At 30.8% G+C, this 17,671-nt stretch overlaps 1 protein-coding gene across 5 annotated transcripts in view; it reads right to left on the reverse strand.

Moving 5' to 3' along the window:
* Positions 1 to 4,814: 4,814 nt before the first annotated feature.
* LOC127859845 (uncharacterized) overlaps positions 4,815 to 17,671 on the reverse strand; it is a 23,852-nt gene continuing 10,995 nt past the window's right edge. For 3 of the 5 annotated variants that reach the window (XM_052397377.1, XM_052397378.1, XM_052397376.1), the window contains 4 exons: positions 9,343 to 9,438; positions 8,307 to 8,534; positions 7,877 to 7,982; positions 4,815 to 7,257 (listed from right to left, as the gene is read on the reverse strand). In XM_052397377.1, the coding sequence (XP_052253337.1) occupies positions 6,849 to 7,257; positions 7,877 to 7,982; positions 8,307 to 8,534; positions 9,343 to 9,438 (839 nt within the window). In that variant the 3' untranslated portion in view covers positions 4,815 to 6,848. The remainder of the gene's footprint in view (positions 7,258 to 7,876; positions 7,983 to 8,306; positions 8,535 to 9,342; positions 9,439 to 17,671) is intronic. The other 2 variants (XM_052397379.1, XM_052397380.1) reach the window with 2 other exon arrangements.

A 17,671-nucleotide genomic window follows, 5' to 3' on the forward strand; every position in this document is an offset into this window, starting at 1 on the left:
ACACGTATTTGGTAATTCGCCATGAATAAACGCATAGTAGGTGAACAAAAGGTTAATTCCAGTGGTGTCCCTTTAATTTTATTACCCATTTGATTTCTTTACATGTATTAACAGATGACAGAAAAGCATCTGTACACTGCCTTGGCCGTTAGACTAGAGAATAATGATGACGAACCGGACAATGACAGTCCTATCGAGACAAATTACACAGATGTCGAAGTTCAAGAGAATGATGGTCCAGGGCAGACCAATACCGATTCCGAAGCAAAAATTGTATTATGTTGTTGTTAAATAAGGTACACATTTGGACAAGGCTTCAAAAAAGGCATATATACGTTTTGGACTATATAGGAATGAGATGTTAAAATGCTCAGCACCAAACTAATGTTATGTTAAAAAATTTCAAAATATATTATAAAGCAATTTAATTAAAATCAATATTTTTAAACGCGTTTAAAAAGCTTGTAGCTATAGTTTAACTTTCCCGGACGTGTTAAATTTAGTGTGCGTGGCACCAGCAGCTCAGTTAACTCATCTGTTTAAGCGCCTCTGTCGCGTCCCGGTGGTAAAGAGATAGAAACCACATAGGAATAGTTCATGGCTATATTACATAAACTACCAAAATGACTACCTATTTTGAACGCCTAATTACTGCATGTATATTTTATTTGAGACATTGTGTTTAAATTGTTATTCTATGCGACTTATTTCATCCAGTTAATTTAAAATACGTGTATTTAAATTGTATATTTACTGCATCTTATTTAAATATGAAAAGGTACGTATATACTTTTTTCAAGCTTATGTATCATCTTTATTCTTTCTATACGTTTATGCAGAACACAGTGACGTGTGTAACATATCTTTAGGTAGTGCATTTAGTTGTTTCTTCATATGCAGCGATGACATTTTTCGTTGTTAAATATGATTAATAATACTAATGACGAACTGCTAATATGAACTGATAGGTAAGCATAAAAACCACATGACATGTTTTCATTGTTGGTTCTGTATCAACATAACGTTCTGGTTTTCGTGATAGGTTGGAATGAACAACGCTTGAAAGATCAAATTTTCCAGGATGGAATCCATTGCAGCTTACTCCCCACGACGGTGAACTATTCTCTTAAAATAAAAAAAAACAACGTTGCACCGGAAATCGATCACATAACGGAAATACGACACTAAGATATTTGCAAAACGATACCGCATGTTAAAAGTCATGAAATTTAGGCTACACTCTACCTTCTCTGACGTAAAATATATACAGTGAAACACAAATGGATATAGTGTACTTAGAACGTAATTTCGGAACAACCTCAACAAAAATTATTTAATGTGTTTAAACGCATTGTGCGTACTTACTATGTTAATATGTAAATAATGTAAATTTGAAACACTTATACCGTTTAATAATATATGTAAATACCGATATTAAACAATGTAGAGCTATTCAAATCTTCACAATTGTAACTGTCTATGTGTTGTTGTTGTTGTTTTAATATTTTTTCTTGTTTATCCCCAACTAAAATTCTCCTTTATAATTGTACATATTAAAAACCTTTAGTACGTAATTTGTGTACATTAAATGTTTATATCATCAATATATGCGATATATTACATGTAATAGTTATTATTAGCCGGTCATATAATGTATGTGTTATGTGTATATTGAAATCGTGTGTATATATGACATTTTTCCTGTTCCATATTTCATGTTTTCATCAACAAATGATACGTTCAGACTTATTTCATAGTATTATTAAGATCATTTGGCGATTGGACTACGACCATATAATGTAGTGTCTACAAGAGGGGAAAAGGGTAGGTTTTCTCCATGCATATAAACCTTGGCTTGTATTGTCGCTTAAAAACAAATAAAATAATGTTGGAATCTTAGAAGACTATTTTACCAAGTATTTTTGTTGAAAAAATTTCTAGATCGCCATTGATTTCAAATATTCAGCACCGTTTTTCATTGATTCATAAAACATTGTGACAAAATAATATGTGAGGATTTGGAAACGTTTTACATAGAATAAATGATCATATTCCACCAACGATATTGTTTTACTTCTTCTTTAATGGAAGTTCAATTATATTGTTAAACTATACAACTTTTATGTATTTGCTAGTACATTTTACATTTTAATGCAACATATTATTAAATGGAAAACCAAATATATATTACGTCTATATTTGCAAATTCTATTAATAATATAACTATTTCTTATCAAAAACGATTATTTTGTTTAGTTTTAATTTCTTACATACTATTACTTATTGTCACTTGCAATTCCAAACTCTAAACTTTAAACAGAACTGTTAATAGACGATTTGAATGCTTTCTGTATTAGTTGATCACATATTCCAACAATTAAAGTGTTATTTATGATTACGAGCGAAATGACATTGCAAAAAAGCATATTATATAAACATTTAGTTCATTGCTTTTATAAGTGTTTAATTATTTGTTTAATTTGTAGTATTGTCACATGTTAATATCATTATATAGGTGTTATTTTTGTTTACACTAATAAGTTAACAAGAACGATGTTATTTATTGTATTTTAATGGCATTCTTAACGTTGTCTATATTTTGCAAATTGTAATTTGCAACACAGTTCTAGTTTAGTTCCTATACTAATTAATTTATCTAATTTCTGGCTAACTGCACTGGTCGAAAGCCAGTAGTTTCACCAGCAAAGCTTAATATTTGCGTAATGCATGTACAATATAAGAATTTTGACGGGCTTTTATTTCATTTCGAATACTGTTTGTTTGAACTGTATTGCGTTTTGAAAGTTTGGACGCCTTACTAACTTATTTTTAAAGTTGTGGTACTGCTAAAAAGAAAGTTTTTGAAGAACAGTTACTCATATTAATAGAAAGTTACTCATTAAATCCCTTGTATACAAGCCCGTCTTCACAGTAACGCATATAACTATCACACGATCGCCTAAAAGTATCACAGTAACGCCTTAAAGTATCACAGTAACGCCTAAAAGTATCACAGTAACGCCTTAAAGTATCACAGTAACGCCTAAACGTATTTTTTCGAACACAAAGAGCAAAAGATTAAAATTAACAATTAACATTGCTGTTGTTGTTCATTTCAAAATACTTTTTAGCGCTTTATATATATATATATATATATATATATATATATATATATATATATATATATATATATATATATATATCTAAAAATAGATTCAGAAAACAAATACTTATTAATACACAAATCTATGAATAACACATTTAGTTGAAAACAATAAGGGACGTAGTAAACAGGACACGTGTTATGCCTATCGATTTCGAACTATTCATCGTGGTAGAACAAAGGCTATATCTTATTTATATATCAACATGTACTGTTTAGTAAGATATGTGAATAACAGACTGTATTTAATGTGTTTTCAGGCATTAGTATTTTTGGCCTGTGCTAAAGGTTTATAGTTGGTGTTTTTATCTTTGAAAGCTGTAGATACGTATATGCTTATCTCACTTAATGCTTTTATAAGTTTTTGCGCTTTAAAAAAGATTATGCAAACTATTTTTAAAGCACCTTTTGAATGGTCCGTTATAAATCAATATTCTGTGAATTCTTATGACAAATATATGAGTACCATGTTATTATTTCTGTCTCTTTATCGGGAAGTTATTAGTATAGATTACAATTATAGATTATTACGCAATTTGTGTAATCTCGCACGACCAAATAAAGTACTTTGTTTGGTTTGATATCATACTACCAACAGCTCTATTAAGTTTGATTCCTAAAGAACAACACTATTTGGTTTGACTCCTAAAGAACCACAACTCAATTTGGTTTGATTCCTAAAGAACAACAACTATATTTGGTTTGATTCCTAAACAACAACAACTATATTTGGTTTGATTACTTATGTTTGGTTTCACTTCTTTATATTGGTCGTCAGTATGCTGATGCGTAATTACATGTTTCTATCTACACTAATATAAAATAAACAAAGACACAATAAATTGTTTCTAAAAACGGTAATTAATTGAATTTGTATTTTTAAAATGGCATGTTGTAATACTACCAACACTGTTTGCATGCATGTACGTACACTAAAATTCATGTACTTGCTTTGTAATGTAGTTATTCTTATCTGAAAGTCCACATAAAATCAGCAGGAACAATGACATATTTGAAGAACCTCTGCGTTCATAAAAGCGTTAGACCCACAACACTTATGTACATATCAATGTTCTGGTGTGTTGGTTAGATTTCAATTTAAAATGGCGTGATTGTTATTATGCTTCAATAGAAAGAGCCAATAAAACATTTGAACCGTTTGATTGGTGAACGATCAAGTGCAAGTGCAAGGGAGGCTCTTGTCATTTGAAGAACTTCAGTTAATTATGCAAAGGAACGAACACGATTAAAAACATTAATGCTAAACATTATCTACGCAATAAGAATTTATAATACTGGAATGTGTATGACATGTGTATGGATAATACATCTTAAAAGTATTGTACGCATGTTTTTTTAAATTGAACATCGGAATCGGTTTCCATTGTTCGGTTTTGAATCAGACATAAGCACATACTCAACAAGGACTGATACATGCAATATAATTACGATACTAGAACTTATACATTGACCAATGTGTTCTTGACAAGTCTTCATTGCCCTACATATTAGGAAGTTATATTGCATATATTACATATAATGTAAGTTGTATTTTCAAGTAAACATATGTCCTATGGCGCAACAACTATATTTGTGTCAGATACAGTTAGAACAGTTAAGACTATCCTTGGAAAATATATATAAGAAGTAAATCTAATTATTTTTTAATAAGCAAATTACATAATTTAATATTGAAAAAACATATAATATAAGGGCACCACCAAATAATTGTTTTTAAGTTCTATCAAACAAAACACTTCATACTTAAACAACAAATATGTAAATCTCATAAAAAGAAAGCAATATCAGTATAAGGCCTTTGCACTTGCATCAACCTACGCATCCTACCGAAATGATTTGGAACCGACTCTGATCTTTTGTAAGTTCTGTTTTTAAGTTCGATTGTTCAATCTATTTTCACTTTCGGTCATTTTTGTAAAATTTGCTTAAATGAAGATATTTAAGAAGAAATACATTAGGCAGATAGTTGTCATTGAATAACGCCATACGTGGGAAAATAATTTGTGTCCAGTAGAAAGGCAATACAAACAAAAGGGTTTGTCCACCTATCTTTATCAATTTTGAAGATGTTAGTTGAAATAAACAATTGTTTTTGCCCTTATGCTTTTGAAGCATAAAGGATAAGTCCGATGGAGTAACCCAGATATCTTTATGCATCAGTGTGTTTCTTTTGTAAGGCATATGCATTATCTATGAAATATTAAATAAAAATCATTTTGCTGCCTTACCATACGACGCCGCAAGAGTGATTACTTTTAAGGTGTTGTAACTTGTTTAACTCCGAGCCACATTTGAGTTGTTTATACTGCTAGAATATTCGTAAGTATTTGTTCATACCTCGCTTCAAATGAATTGTACGAATATTTTATAATAAGATTATCAATCGTTCTTCCATTAATCTCAGTGTAATATTAGTGTTACTCCTAATTATAGTTCCTGACATTTTCTAAAACGATAAACAACCCATGTGAAAGTTTGCCATTTGGGAAAGGTTTTCACATGCGCGATGTATTATCAATCATTATGTTATAACTCAAGACCGTTGTAAACAATTTTAAGTGTATCTCGAAATAAATGGCGTTTGATTCAAACACGATATAGTGTAGTTGTATAAGAGCATCGATGAATTACCTGTACAAACGTGACTAAAATAAATTAGAAAATGACTCATACACAATTAAATGTCAACATGGTATTAAATAATTGGACAGTGCTCTGTAGAAAAAGGGGTTAAATGCGTGTGCGTAAAGTGTCGTCACAAATTAGCCTATGCAGTCCGCACAGGCTAATCAAGGAATACATTTTTCGCTTTTATGATATTATTTGTTTTAGCAATGTCTCTTAATAGTAGCCATCAAGTTTAAACGGAAAGTGTCGCCTGTGATTGCTAATCTGGGATGACACTTTACGCAAATACATTATCCCCCTTTTCACATAGCCCGGCCCATATATAAACAAATATTATTTGAGCACTTGAGTCAAAATGTGAGCAACTAACCATCAACCGAACGTGTTTGTTTCTTTCACAAACACATATATAAATTACCAGACTCAGCTCTTTTAAACATATAACATCACACCATACAAACGTTTAGAATACACTGATAATACTTGGCGTCCATAATAAAAAATGCTATTAACTCAAAAAAATCATAATCCAATATGTAAATTCAAAATTATACATTGCAAAGGACTTGGACAACATTTTAATAGCAACAAATACTAAACGAAATATACTGCAAATACCTAGGCCGCTAAAAGGATCACAAACAAAAACCCTTACTACAAAATTTCATATCGTGCCACAAATATCCCATTTAAATACATTTTATAAATGAATCAATATTTACTTTTTTTCCGATGCCACATTTACACATTTATGTATCTTGATGTTTAAATTGAATGTGGGATCATATGTATAACAAAAATTATCACAATTTAAGATCAGGAAAAGACAAGAAGAACTTTTATGGAAACATGCACTAAATGTTCAATAGAAAATACAATATTTACAACATATAAGCGCGTATGTTTTCGTTTGATTTTTATAATAAGTATTGTAAAGGTTTAATTAATTTATATCGATTCAATAACAATTCTTCTTAGTATATGGAACGATGAAAAAAGCATAATAAAACATATAATATGTGTTCCCTATTTACAGTTATGTAACTCCTAAATGGCCGTAAACATTTCCAATGCCGTCCTGATGTGATATTGTCGCGATCGTTTGCTTATTCAACGTTGACACGTCGTATGCGTTTTCCATATTTGAATCGGTCTCGCGTCTCTGATTGGCTGGGACTATTGCCACGTGACTGTAAGCCTTCACCATCGCCACCTGGCGTTTGGATTTATATGTCGCTTTGGAATTCGAAATCGTGTCGTATTCGCCTTCTATAATGGACGAACGAGGCCGTGCAGTTCTAGGACCGCCCATTTCTGCGTCCGAGGGCTTAGCATATACGCTGATGTCACTTACTTCGTAGTGTTGAGCATCTTTAACATTTACGGAGTCCGCCGTTTTGGGGTAGCCGTCTGAGAGGGTTGGCCTGCGGTGTTTGTTCAGTTTCCTGTAAGGCAAAACCCGCAATAATTCTGATTTTATCCAACAGCTAAATTATTTAATAGAATGAAACTCTATGCGTCATGTACAATTGTGCTTTACATGCCTGCAAGCCTTTGCACTGCTACTTCATGTACATAGCGGACTACTTTCTTGACCTTTCACTTCTGAGTAAAGGTAAAAGGCAGTAAAGACATTAAGGCGATTAATCTCGTTCAACTGTATCGCCAACCCAATTCATGTGTGCCTCAATTTCAACACATGCAAGCATTGATATATATTTAATATATTTCAACCCAATGTATCGTCTATTAATAATAGCCGCGAATTATTAATCAGTTTCAATGGATGTTTTAACTGAATGCAAAACGAATCAACAAGCTGCACGCACCGTTCCTAGTGATATTACGTCACTAGATTGCATCATTCAATCAGTTCACGGACGCGAGTGGCTGGACATTTTAAAGCGCAGTTACATTAAACAATGACGCATGTGTGTATTTAATATAGATTCTTATAATCAAATGTGAATACAAGTGTTGAAATGTATGGCTCAAATGAAAGAGGTATATGCATTACCAAGGAGCGGAGGGACAAAAAAAGCTTCAAAATGCACAAGGTGATACCGTTTGATTCTGCAGCAGCAAATGACGGCGACCACTAACGGCGTTACCACGGCAACTCCCACGCAGATAAGCGCTATGTGGATTTTCTCTGCCATCACTGGTTTATCTGGAAAAAAACAATGAATGCGCATCATTTCAGTTTTGCTCGTATGTAATTTCACACAAATACGTTATTGTCATACATAAAAGGGGGTATGATAAACCATATTCTGCATTTAATTGACCATACACATAAAGCATTGAACAAAACTAAACAATATGCAAAACAAACTAAATTGCATAATGTTCTTAGGTTCTGCAGTGTATTAAGCACGCATTAACTATTATGCACTAAAAGTTATTATGAACTGTTATTTTGGGAGATGGGGTTGGGTTGAGGGGTTGGGGTGGGGGTGAAATGTATAACAAAATCCTAACACAGCGATCTTACTACCCTTGGCATGACTTTTATGGTCGCTGGTGGAATTGTTCAAATCGAACGATTTGTTTGCAGCGCTAGTGGTTAAATCAACGTCACCGTTAGTTTCCGATGTAACTAGTGACGTCACAAACTCTGAGGTACCCGCTGATGATGTCACGGTTGTGCTCGGTGACGTCGGATCGTAGTTTGGCACCTTCGACTCTTGTCCGCTGTATTGTATAGTGTCGTGAACAGTTGCTGTAAGGGTGAACATACAAATTCATTCTCGCTGATCGTTCTACTCAATAATTTAAAAATGTGTCGCCGTTGCATTGCAGATTGAACAACGAAACGTGAACCCCGATCCTGAATACCACATTAAAATAGTCATAACATGAAATGCTTATAAATCTCTCAATATTTTTATAATCGAAATATTTGTTTCAGGTATCGGTTTTTAACATATGATTTAACAACACATTGACTTTCTTATGTATGGTGATTTTTATTTAATACGCTTTAAAACTGCAAAGTGTTGACTAAAATACAATAAATCGAAATTAAATGTTGACATAATCTTTGTCAACACCACCAAAATTAACAGGTCTTTACATATGAATAAAGAACACATTGTCTTATGATTACCAATTATTTTTAAAACGCTTTAAAATTGCAATTTTTTCTTTATTTACTAAAATTACCATACATCGAAAGTTAATGTTGACATACTCTTCGTAAACGTCAACACCACCACAAGTAACCTCTTCATCAACTTAAACAACAGCAACTTGATTATCATCCGTATCATATTATCATTCTTCATCTTCATTGTCAGCAGAATCATTAGCATCAATGGCAGAAATAACAGCAGCAGCAGCATTATCATCACAATCATCATTATCAACAATGACAAGCATAAGCATCTTTGAAATTATTATTACACAAGTCATTTCCTTCTTTAGGTTCACAGTCATTGAAAAAGTCGCCATTCTCAAACGCGATTAAACTGTTTTTCATATTTATCTCAACTCAAACTCATCGAACGTTACGAGTTATTTCTACTTACCGTTTACGCAGACGGACGAATAGCTTTTGGTACAGTTGTCTTTTCGTAACTCGCCATGATTGTTGAGCACAAAACAATGCACTTTGAGGTCTTCCGCTAACACACAAAGGAACAATATAAACAATATAGCTTAAAGGGACCTTTTCACAGATTTGGTCATGCAATGAACTTTGTCATGTAACGCTTTAAATTGATACATGTTAATATTGGAACTAAAAAGTAATTAAAACAAGACTAAAATTATATTAAAAAAGTAATCCTCATTCGGGCTCAAACCAGTAACCCTTGGAATAAAAGTATAATATATAAACCACTCGGTCATCCATGTTCATACAGTGAGTGATGTATTTTATGCTTTATATAAGCAACCCTCGTAGTTTCACAAAATATTACGACACAATCCAAATAATTTAATTGTTTCGCGTTTATAACGCTTTATAATGCTCGTGTTTTTAAATGGTAAAAATATGTATATAATGGATATTTTAAAGTATGGTAAATGTTAAGAATTACTGTTTCTTCGCAAATATCATAATTGCAACGAAAATTTGCGAATCTGAAGCATTGTTTTAATTTGTCAATTTCACAAAACATGAAAAGCTCCCTTAAAGTGTTTTATACGTATAAAAAGAATGGTACAAGTATTTGAAGTGTATCTCTTTTTTTTCATTTATTTTTCACATTTCTTTACATTGTAGTTTACATCCATAATTACTAGAATACGGAAAAACATAAGAAAGTGTATGATAATAATGTACATTTTGAACTATAACATATCAAATATTTAGCGTATGCGTGATTATATTTTAAAAATTGTTTACATTGCCAATGTTAGATAAAGAGCTTTGTGATTTATAGCAAAAACATAAAACTAATAACTATGTTTACTAAACATAGAGATTTTATATCTAGAAAAAGTAAAGAAAATATTTTACAACAAGAATTGTTGTAAGTATTTGTTATTGTTTTTAGAAGGATTTTTTTTTTTATTAAATTGTTTTGCCATTAAATTTGTCTTGGTAGCATTATTTGTGGTTTGTAGAATGTATGATTCACCTAAATTGAATCCATTTTTTTTGGTGTTGTTCATATTTATTTTTTACAAGGGCAATCTCAGATTCAATTTTTATTCTCGTATTTAGGTATTCAATAAAGTGAGGAAAGGTTGGTATGCATTTTTTGTATTTCATTTTAAATATAAAAGATTTTAATAGTATCACAAAAAAGTTAAAAACATCAGAGTGTAGTTTTTTCTCAGTGCATCCAAAGAAAGCATGAGTTTTATTTATTTCAATTAATATGTTTTGACTGGCAAGAAACGTTTCCATCTTTTTCCATATTATTTGAATGTGTTGACACTCCCAAAATAAGTGGTCTATTGTTTCGATATGTGATTGACAGAAATCACATAATGTGCTGTTGCTTAGTTTGCATTTAAAAAGATATGTGTTTGTGGGGACGATTCGCATGATAAATTTATATTGAAAGCTGCGTAAAGACATGTCGATGGTTGAAATGTGGGGAACAATATGGATTTTTTTCCAAGTGGTTGAGTCTATATCGGTAAAATTCGTGTTCCATTTGTTTTCAAGAATGTCATTGTCCTCGTTTTGTAACTGAATATTGTATATGAATTTATTAGGATATTTTGTTTTGATTATTGCTTTTGACAACGTTTCGTCTGGTTGATTGATATCGAGGTCATGAATGCTTTCTTCAGTTTTATATTCTTTTGGGATTGATGTGATTAGGGTATTGAATTTCATAAAATCATTGTTATTGATGTCGTAGAGGTATTTAATGTTTTCAAAATTATACATGGTTTTATTTCTAAAGTCAAAAAGTTGATATACGTATTTTATCCCTCTGTCATACCAATCGCGATAAAATAATGTTTTTCCGTTTGCTGTTATTGACTTGTTATTCCATATTATTTCCTTTTTGATGCGTTTTTGTGAATGTCGTGACTTGTATATTGTATTTGCTGCAGACCACGATGTAATGACGTCGTGGAAAAAAGTGTTACCTCCGCTTATTTCTGTTATAGTTTTTTCACTAAGTTCGCTTTCAAAAATTAGTTCGTTTCCATATTTATTTAATATCAAGTCCCATAAAAGTTTCCATTTACCACAGTTTTCTGAGTCTAAATATCTTTTTATCCAGCTACTTTTTATTGAAGTTAAGAATTTATTAATGTTTGTAAGGTTTAAACCACCACTTTCATACTTTTTATATAAAGTTTTTCTTTTAATTTTGTCCGGCTTGTTGTCCCATATAAAGTTAAATATACTGTTTGTTATACTATTCAGTATTGAGCTCGATGGGTTTGGTAAAACTGAAAATGGGTAGATTATTTTGGCAACGCAAAAGTTTTAATGACAGTAATTTTGCCCATTAAGGTAAGTTTCCTGTGTTGCCATTGTTTTAAACATGTGTTAAACTCATTTAGCTTTGGGATTAGATTATTTTGTAAATTCAACTCACTTTGGTTACAAAAAGTAATTCCTAAAGTTTTTGCTTCTTGAGATGTCCAAATAAAAGGTCTTTCATTGCAGAATTTGATGTTGGTTTTGTTCAAGGATCCAATTCGTAATATCGTTGATTTCGCGGTATTAAGGTTTAGTCCTGATATCTTTTTGAATTCATTTAGGGTTTCCACCAATGCTCTAAATGATTGCTCGCATCCATTGATGAAAAAAGTTGCGTCATCGGCGAAGAAGGTTTGTTTTATTTCTTTTCCCAATACATTTATTCCTTTAATTTTGCTATTTTGCTCAATGTAGTTTGACAATAGTTGCAAGCATATAATAAATAATGTGGATGATAATGGACAGCCTTGTCTGACTCCTTTTTTTATTTCAAAACTATCTGAAAGATGCCCATTGTTTATGATTAGACTTTTTATGTTAGTGTAAAATACTTCGACCCATTTAATCAGGCTTGACCCAAAATTCAATTTCTTAAGACATTTTAGTATAAATGAATGGTTAAGGCTATCAAAAGCTTTTTCAAAATCTGCAAAAAATAACAGTCCAGGTTTTTGTTTTACATTTAAGTGTTCTATTACATCAAATATCAAACGGACATTTTCTCCAATGTATCGATTTTTCATAAATCCGGTTTGGTCAAAGGATATAATTTCAGGTAGGCATTTTTTAATTCGGTTCGCGATGGTTTTTGTAGCAATTTTATAGTCTGTATTTAATAAACTTATAGGTCTCCAGTTTGCGAGATAATCTAAATTTTTTCCTGCTTTAGGTAGAAGTGTGATAATACTTTGTTTTTGCAACTCAGTAAGTTCGCCTTTACCAAACGAATAATTTATTGAATTTATAAAATAGGGCTTCAGCGTGTTCCAAAACATTTTATAAAACTCGACTGTTAGGCCATCTGAACCTGGGCTTTTGTTGTTACTCATTTCTAACAGTGCGATTCCGCATTCATATTCGTTAAGTTTTCCTTCACACAATTGTTTGCTTTCGTTGGTTAATGTTTTAATTTCAGTGCTGAAAAAAATGTTGTTATCATCTTTTTCTTCTGGTAAATCATTTTTAAACAGGTTTTTATAGTATCTTACTTCGGCTTCCATGATTTCATCCTTTGTTTTAAGTGTTTTACCATTTTCGAGAAGTGTATTAATTGCTTTTCTTTCGGCATTTCTCTTCTCTAGGTTTGCAAAATAGGCTGTATTATGTTCATTGTTTTCTATTTTGATAGCTTTAGCTCTAAGTATTGAACCATTTATTTTTGTTTCATAAATTTGTTCTAGTTTCAGTTGTTTTTGTTTGATTAATTCTGAAAGCTCGTCGTTATTGTTATTTATATTATTATTATTATTATTATTATTATTATTATTATTATTATTATTATTATTGCAAACCATTTGTTTTTCGATCAGGCGAATCTCCTCTTCCAATGTGTTTTCTTCTATTTGGGTTTGTTTCTTTTTGTAGGACGTATATTTAATAGTTTCATTTCGTACAGTACCTTTTATAATTTCCCAAATTGTATTCGGATTTGAGTCTGGGTTAGCATTTACCACATCGTTTATACTTATCTTAATCTTTTCTTGATATTCAATATCTAATAAAATAGAGTTATTTAATTTGAAATAACCTGGGCCTTTTCCTAAAAGAGATTCGTTGATTGATAAATATACTAGAGAATGGTCGGTTTTATATCCAGGTTTTATGCTACATATATTGATTAAGTTACATAAGTTTTCAGATATCAGGAAATAATCAAGTCTACAATGTATTGGTGGTTTTGTATTTGAATGCCAGGTATATTGTAATTTTTCTGGGTGTTTAGTTCTCCAAATATCTGTTAGTTCGCATGTCGATATTATATTTAGAAGAATATTTCTGCATTTTGAGTGTGTTTTATTACTTCCATTCTTCTTATCTATATTTGTGTTCAAGACAGTATTAAAGTCTCCACCTACGATGTATGATTTTTCATTATGCTTGAGCAGGTAGTTTTGTAGTGTATTAAAAAGTGTTATGTCGTCAGAATTTGGTCCGTAAACGTTAATTAATGTGATAATTTTATTTTGAATTTTAATATCGGCAGAAAGTAATCGACCCTCTATAATTTCTGTGCTTTGGATAATTTCTATATTGCTTTTAGGATGAATAAAAATCCCAACCCCTTCGCTGTTTGTTTTATTTCCACTATAAACGAATTTCCCGGGCCAATCCTGTTTCCATTTTTCAAAATTATCTTTTGATAAGTGGGTCTCCTGTAGCATGTATATTGAGTGATTTAAACCTTTAAGCCATTCAAAAATGTGTAATCTTTTGTTTTTATTGCTTAAACCGCGAACATTAACTGTTGATATTAAGGATTCCATCGATGATTGTTTATATAGTGTGCATAGTTTTTATGGCAAAACAATTGTTGTGTGAACGCATATTGCGTTTTTATATTGAGATAGAAAGAAATCATTTTGTATTGTGGTCGTAAAAACGTAGATCGTCTTATTGTGTAAAAACATTATTTACTAGTGCAAAATGTCATGTTTAAAATTACACATGAAATGTTTGCAAATTATTGGAGGTAGTTCAATAGTAATATGAGATGGATGTAGAAAAGATTTGTATCAAAAAGTAAAAAACAAAAAAAACAAAATGATAACGTAGAAAAGGAACGTTAATACACAAATTAACACGATAAATGTGACAAATAGAACAACAATAGAAAACGACTATGCATACACGTTTTAAGTATCCCTTTGTCCATGACAAAATGCGAAAAACAAAAGTGGACAAAGAGATCATAACGTGTTCTGCTAAAATGCATGCCTATCTTTACCTATTTTCACACCATTTTCTTGGTAGGGATTTTTGTAACAATTGTTTGCTCTAATTGTTTTATTCCAAGAAAAAAAATGTATAGGTAGTTAGAGTTTTCTTGATAGTTTATAATTAAGGCATGTAAATTATATGTTTTATAAGCCTCATTTGACGCTATGCCATGTTTTAATTTACATAACGTAAATTACATTGTTTGTTGCACTAATAATCATGTAAAAGAAAGGTAGTTAATTTGAATGTTCGTATAAGTAAACAATTTATTTATAATTAAATCTAGATTTCAAATTAAATTTAATGAATATAAAAATATGAAAGTACTTTGGATATTTGCTGTTACAGACATATTATAAACATACAACATCAGGTTTTTTAACATCGTTGTTCTTGATAAACTTTATCATATATTGTAGTGCATTTAATTACAATGGTATATTAGTGCGCATTTTTTAGAGCGCTTGTTGTTTTTAATACATAACATAAGTTTCTAACAATAAATGTTACATTATGGCTACGCCGCATGTAAAGTGTCACCTTATTTATAGAGATAAAATAGTTGTATTTACATAACGTAAATTACATATATTGTTGCACTAATAATCATGTAAAAGAAAGGTAGTTAATTTGAATGTTCGTATAAGTAAACAATTTATTTATAATTAAATCTAGATTTCAAATTAAATTTAATTAATATAAAAATATGAAAGTACTTTGGATATTTGCTGTTACAGACATATTATAAACATACAACATCAGGTTTTTTAACATCGTTATTCTTGATAAACTTTATCATATATTATAGTGCATTTAATTACAATGGTATATTAGTGCGCATTTTTTAGAGTGCTTGTTGTTTTTAATACATAACATAAGTTTCTAACAATAAATGTTACATTATGGCTACGCCGCATGTAAAGTGTCACCTTATTTATAGAGATAAAATAGTTGTACCAGCTGTGTAATAATAATTTAGGCATGTATCTGTTATATTTTATAGTGCTCATTTTACTTTATGCTTTTGATTTAAATTAATTATTGTGTTGCATTAGTATCAATGTAATTGAAGGGTAGTTAATTTGAGTTTTTCGTATAAGTAAACAATTTATTTATATTTAAGTCTAATTGCATTTAAATTTTAAAGTATACAAAATTTAAACATTTTTAGTTTCTTATTGTAGTATTTTGAATATTTATTGTTACAGAAATATTATAAAACATACAACAGCATGCATTTTTTTATATCATTAAAAAATTACAGCAACAAAACAACAACAACAGCAGTATGTCTGTATCCTCTTACAAATTTCAAAAATAGAAGATTCATTTATAATACTACGTGGATGACGCAAATAAGTTGTAAAAATGCTAAACAACATAGAACGACAATTCTGAATATGCTTAAGAGAAAAACAATGCAAAAACACTGAAAAATAACTGATGCGCTGTGAAAAAAAAGTGTTACCTTATCAAAGTGCCACATCATACTATTATATTCGCGCTTCTTTTTTAAAATAAGTAAGTGTATACAGCAAGCACTTTTTTTAAAAAGCGTTTTTCGATAATTTTCAAGTAATTTCAAACTCTCAGTTCGTATTATTTGTATTCGTATAATATACTTGCATGATCGATTAAAAACATGTTCGATACAGCGTGCTTCAATTTGGTTCAGACAACAACTTACAACCAGAGTATAAACATTGGTGATATTTCTCACGTACTGTTAACTTTCTACGTGATAGGTTTAACCAATGACAGTTAAATATGTTTACTACACATTATGTGTTTATATGGTGATAGGTTTAACCAATGACAGTTAAATGTGTTTACTACACATAATGTGTTTATATGGACCGAGTATATACACATTTGTATATAACGTTATCTACTCGTTTACAACTAAACATTTATATATACGTTTACGCCCATACTACATGTATATATATAACCTTACCTTCTTTTTTACAACTATTCATGTATATATATCTTAACACTCATACACGTTTTAACACGCATGCGTTTAAATTAAGTTACATTAAATGTTTAATATATCAATTTTAATTAATTATTAAATTATTATTATTGAGACTAAAACTTAATATATAGCCATGCCCACTTGTTTTACACTAAGCATGTCTGTACACATTAACGCACATACACGTTTATACACGATTTTTGAGCTACATTTAATATTTGTTTCCATTTTGATATTAATTCATCAATACCATTCTAATGCTATTGTTAACAATATTAGTATAGCGTTATGAGATATGTCATACTTTGAAGAAGTTTTATTATCGATTATATTCACTAATTTGTCAATGTATATACATGATTATGATATTTTTACAAACTGGCATTCGTTTGAGCTGGGGTTACAAAATATGTGTATGAACTATATGCTGGATATAATCAGCCAAAGTGCAGCGGATATTATCTACGCTTGACGTGTGTGTCTGTTCAACGCTCTGCAATGTCATCTCGGTTCATCTGTATACTTCAGCACAAAGATAAGGTTATGTTTACATGTTCATATCAATGAGGTTTCTGTACTGGGCAAACTGGATCACTCGTATGTCCCCACTTGCACTTTTATGGTGTACTTTCCCGTCCCACGACCAGACTGCTTCTTGGTCAGATTTGGTCCTCTTTATTGCCATAAGAACTTTCTGGTTGATTTGAGTCAAATCCTCATTTAAGAAGATGTCAGTCCCTTTAAATTCTCGTCTGTTTGACATGATGGTATTTCTTTTCAGCCTTGATACGAATTTTACTATAATAGGACGTGAATGACCGTCTTTGGGTTTTCCTAATCTGTGGGCGATATCAATGTCTGATTCTTGTAAGTTTATCTTTGGGAATTTTTCGTTCAATATATGTAAAATCTTATTGGTGGTTGTTTCAGCAGATTCATTTGTGTTTTTCTCTAAACTTTCAGAGATACCAGAGATGCGTATGTTGTTTGTACGCCCGTATTGTTCGAGATCGTTTAATTGACCAGTTTTATCATGCAGGATTTT

This window comes from Dreissena polymorpha, chromosome 15 (assembly GCF_020536995.1).
Source record: "Dreissena polymorpha isolate Duluth1 chromosome 15, UMN_Dpol_1.0, whole genome shotgun sequence".
Lineage (NCBI taxonomy): Eukaryota > Metazoa > Mollusca > Bivalvia > Myida > Dreissenidae > Dreissena > Dreissena polymorpha.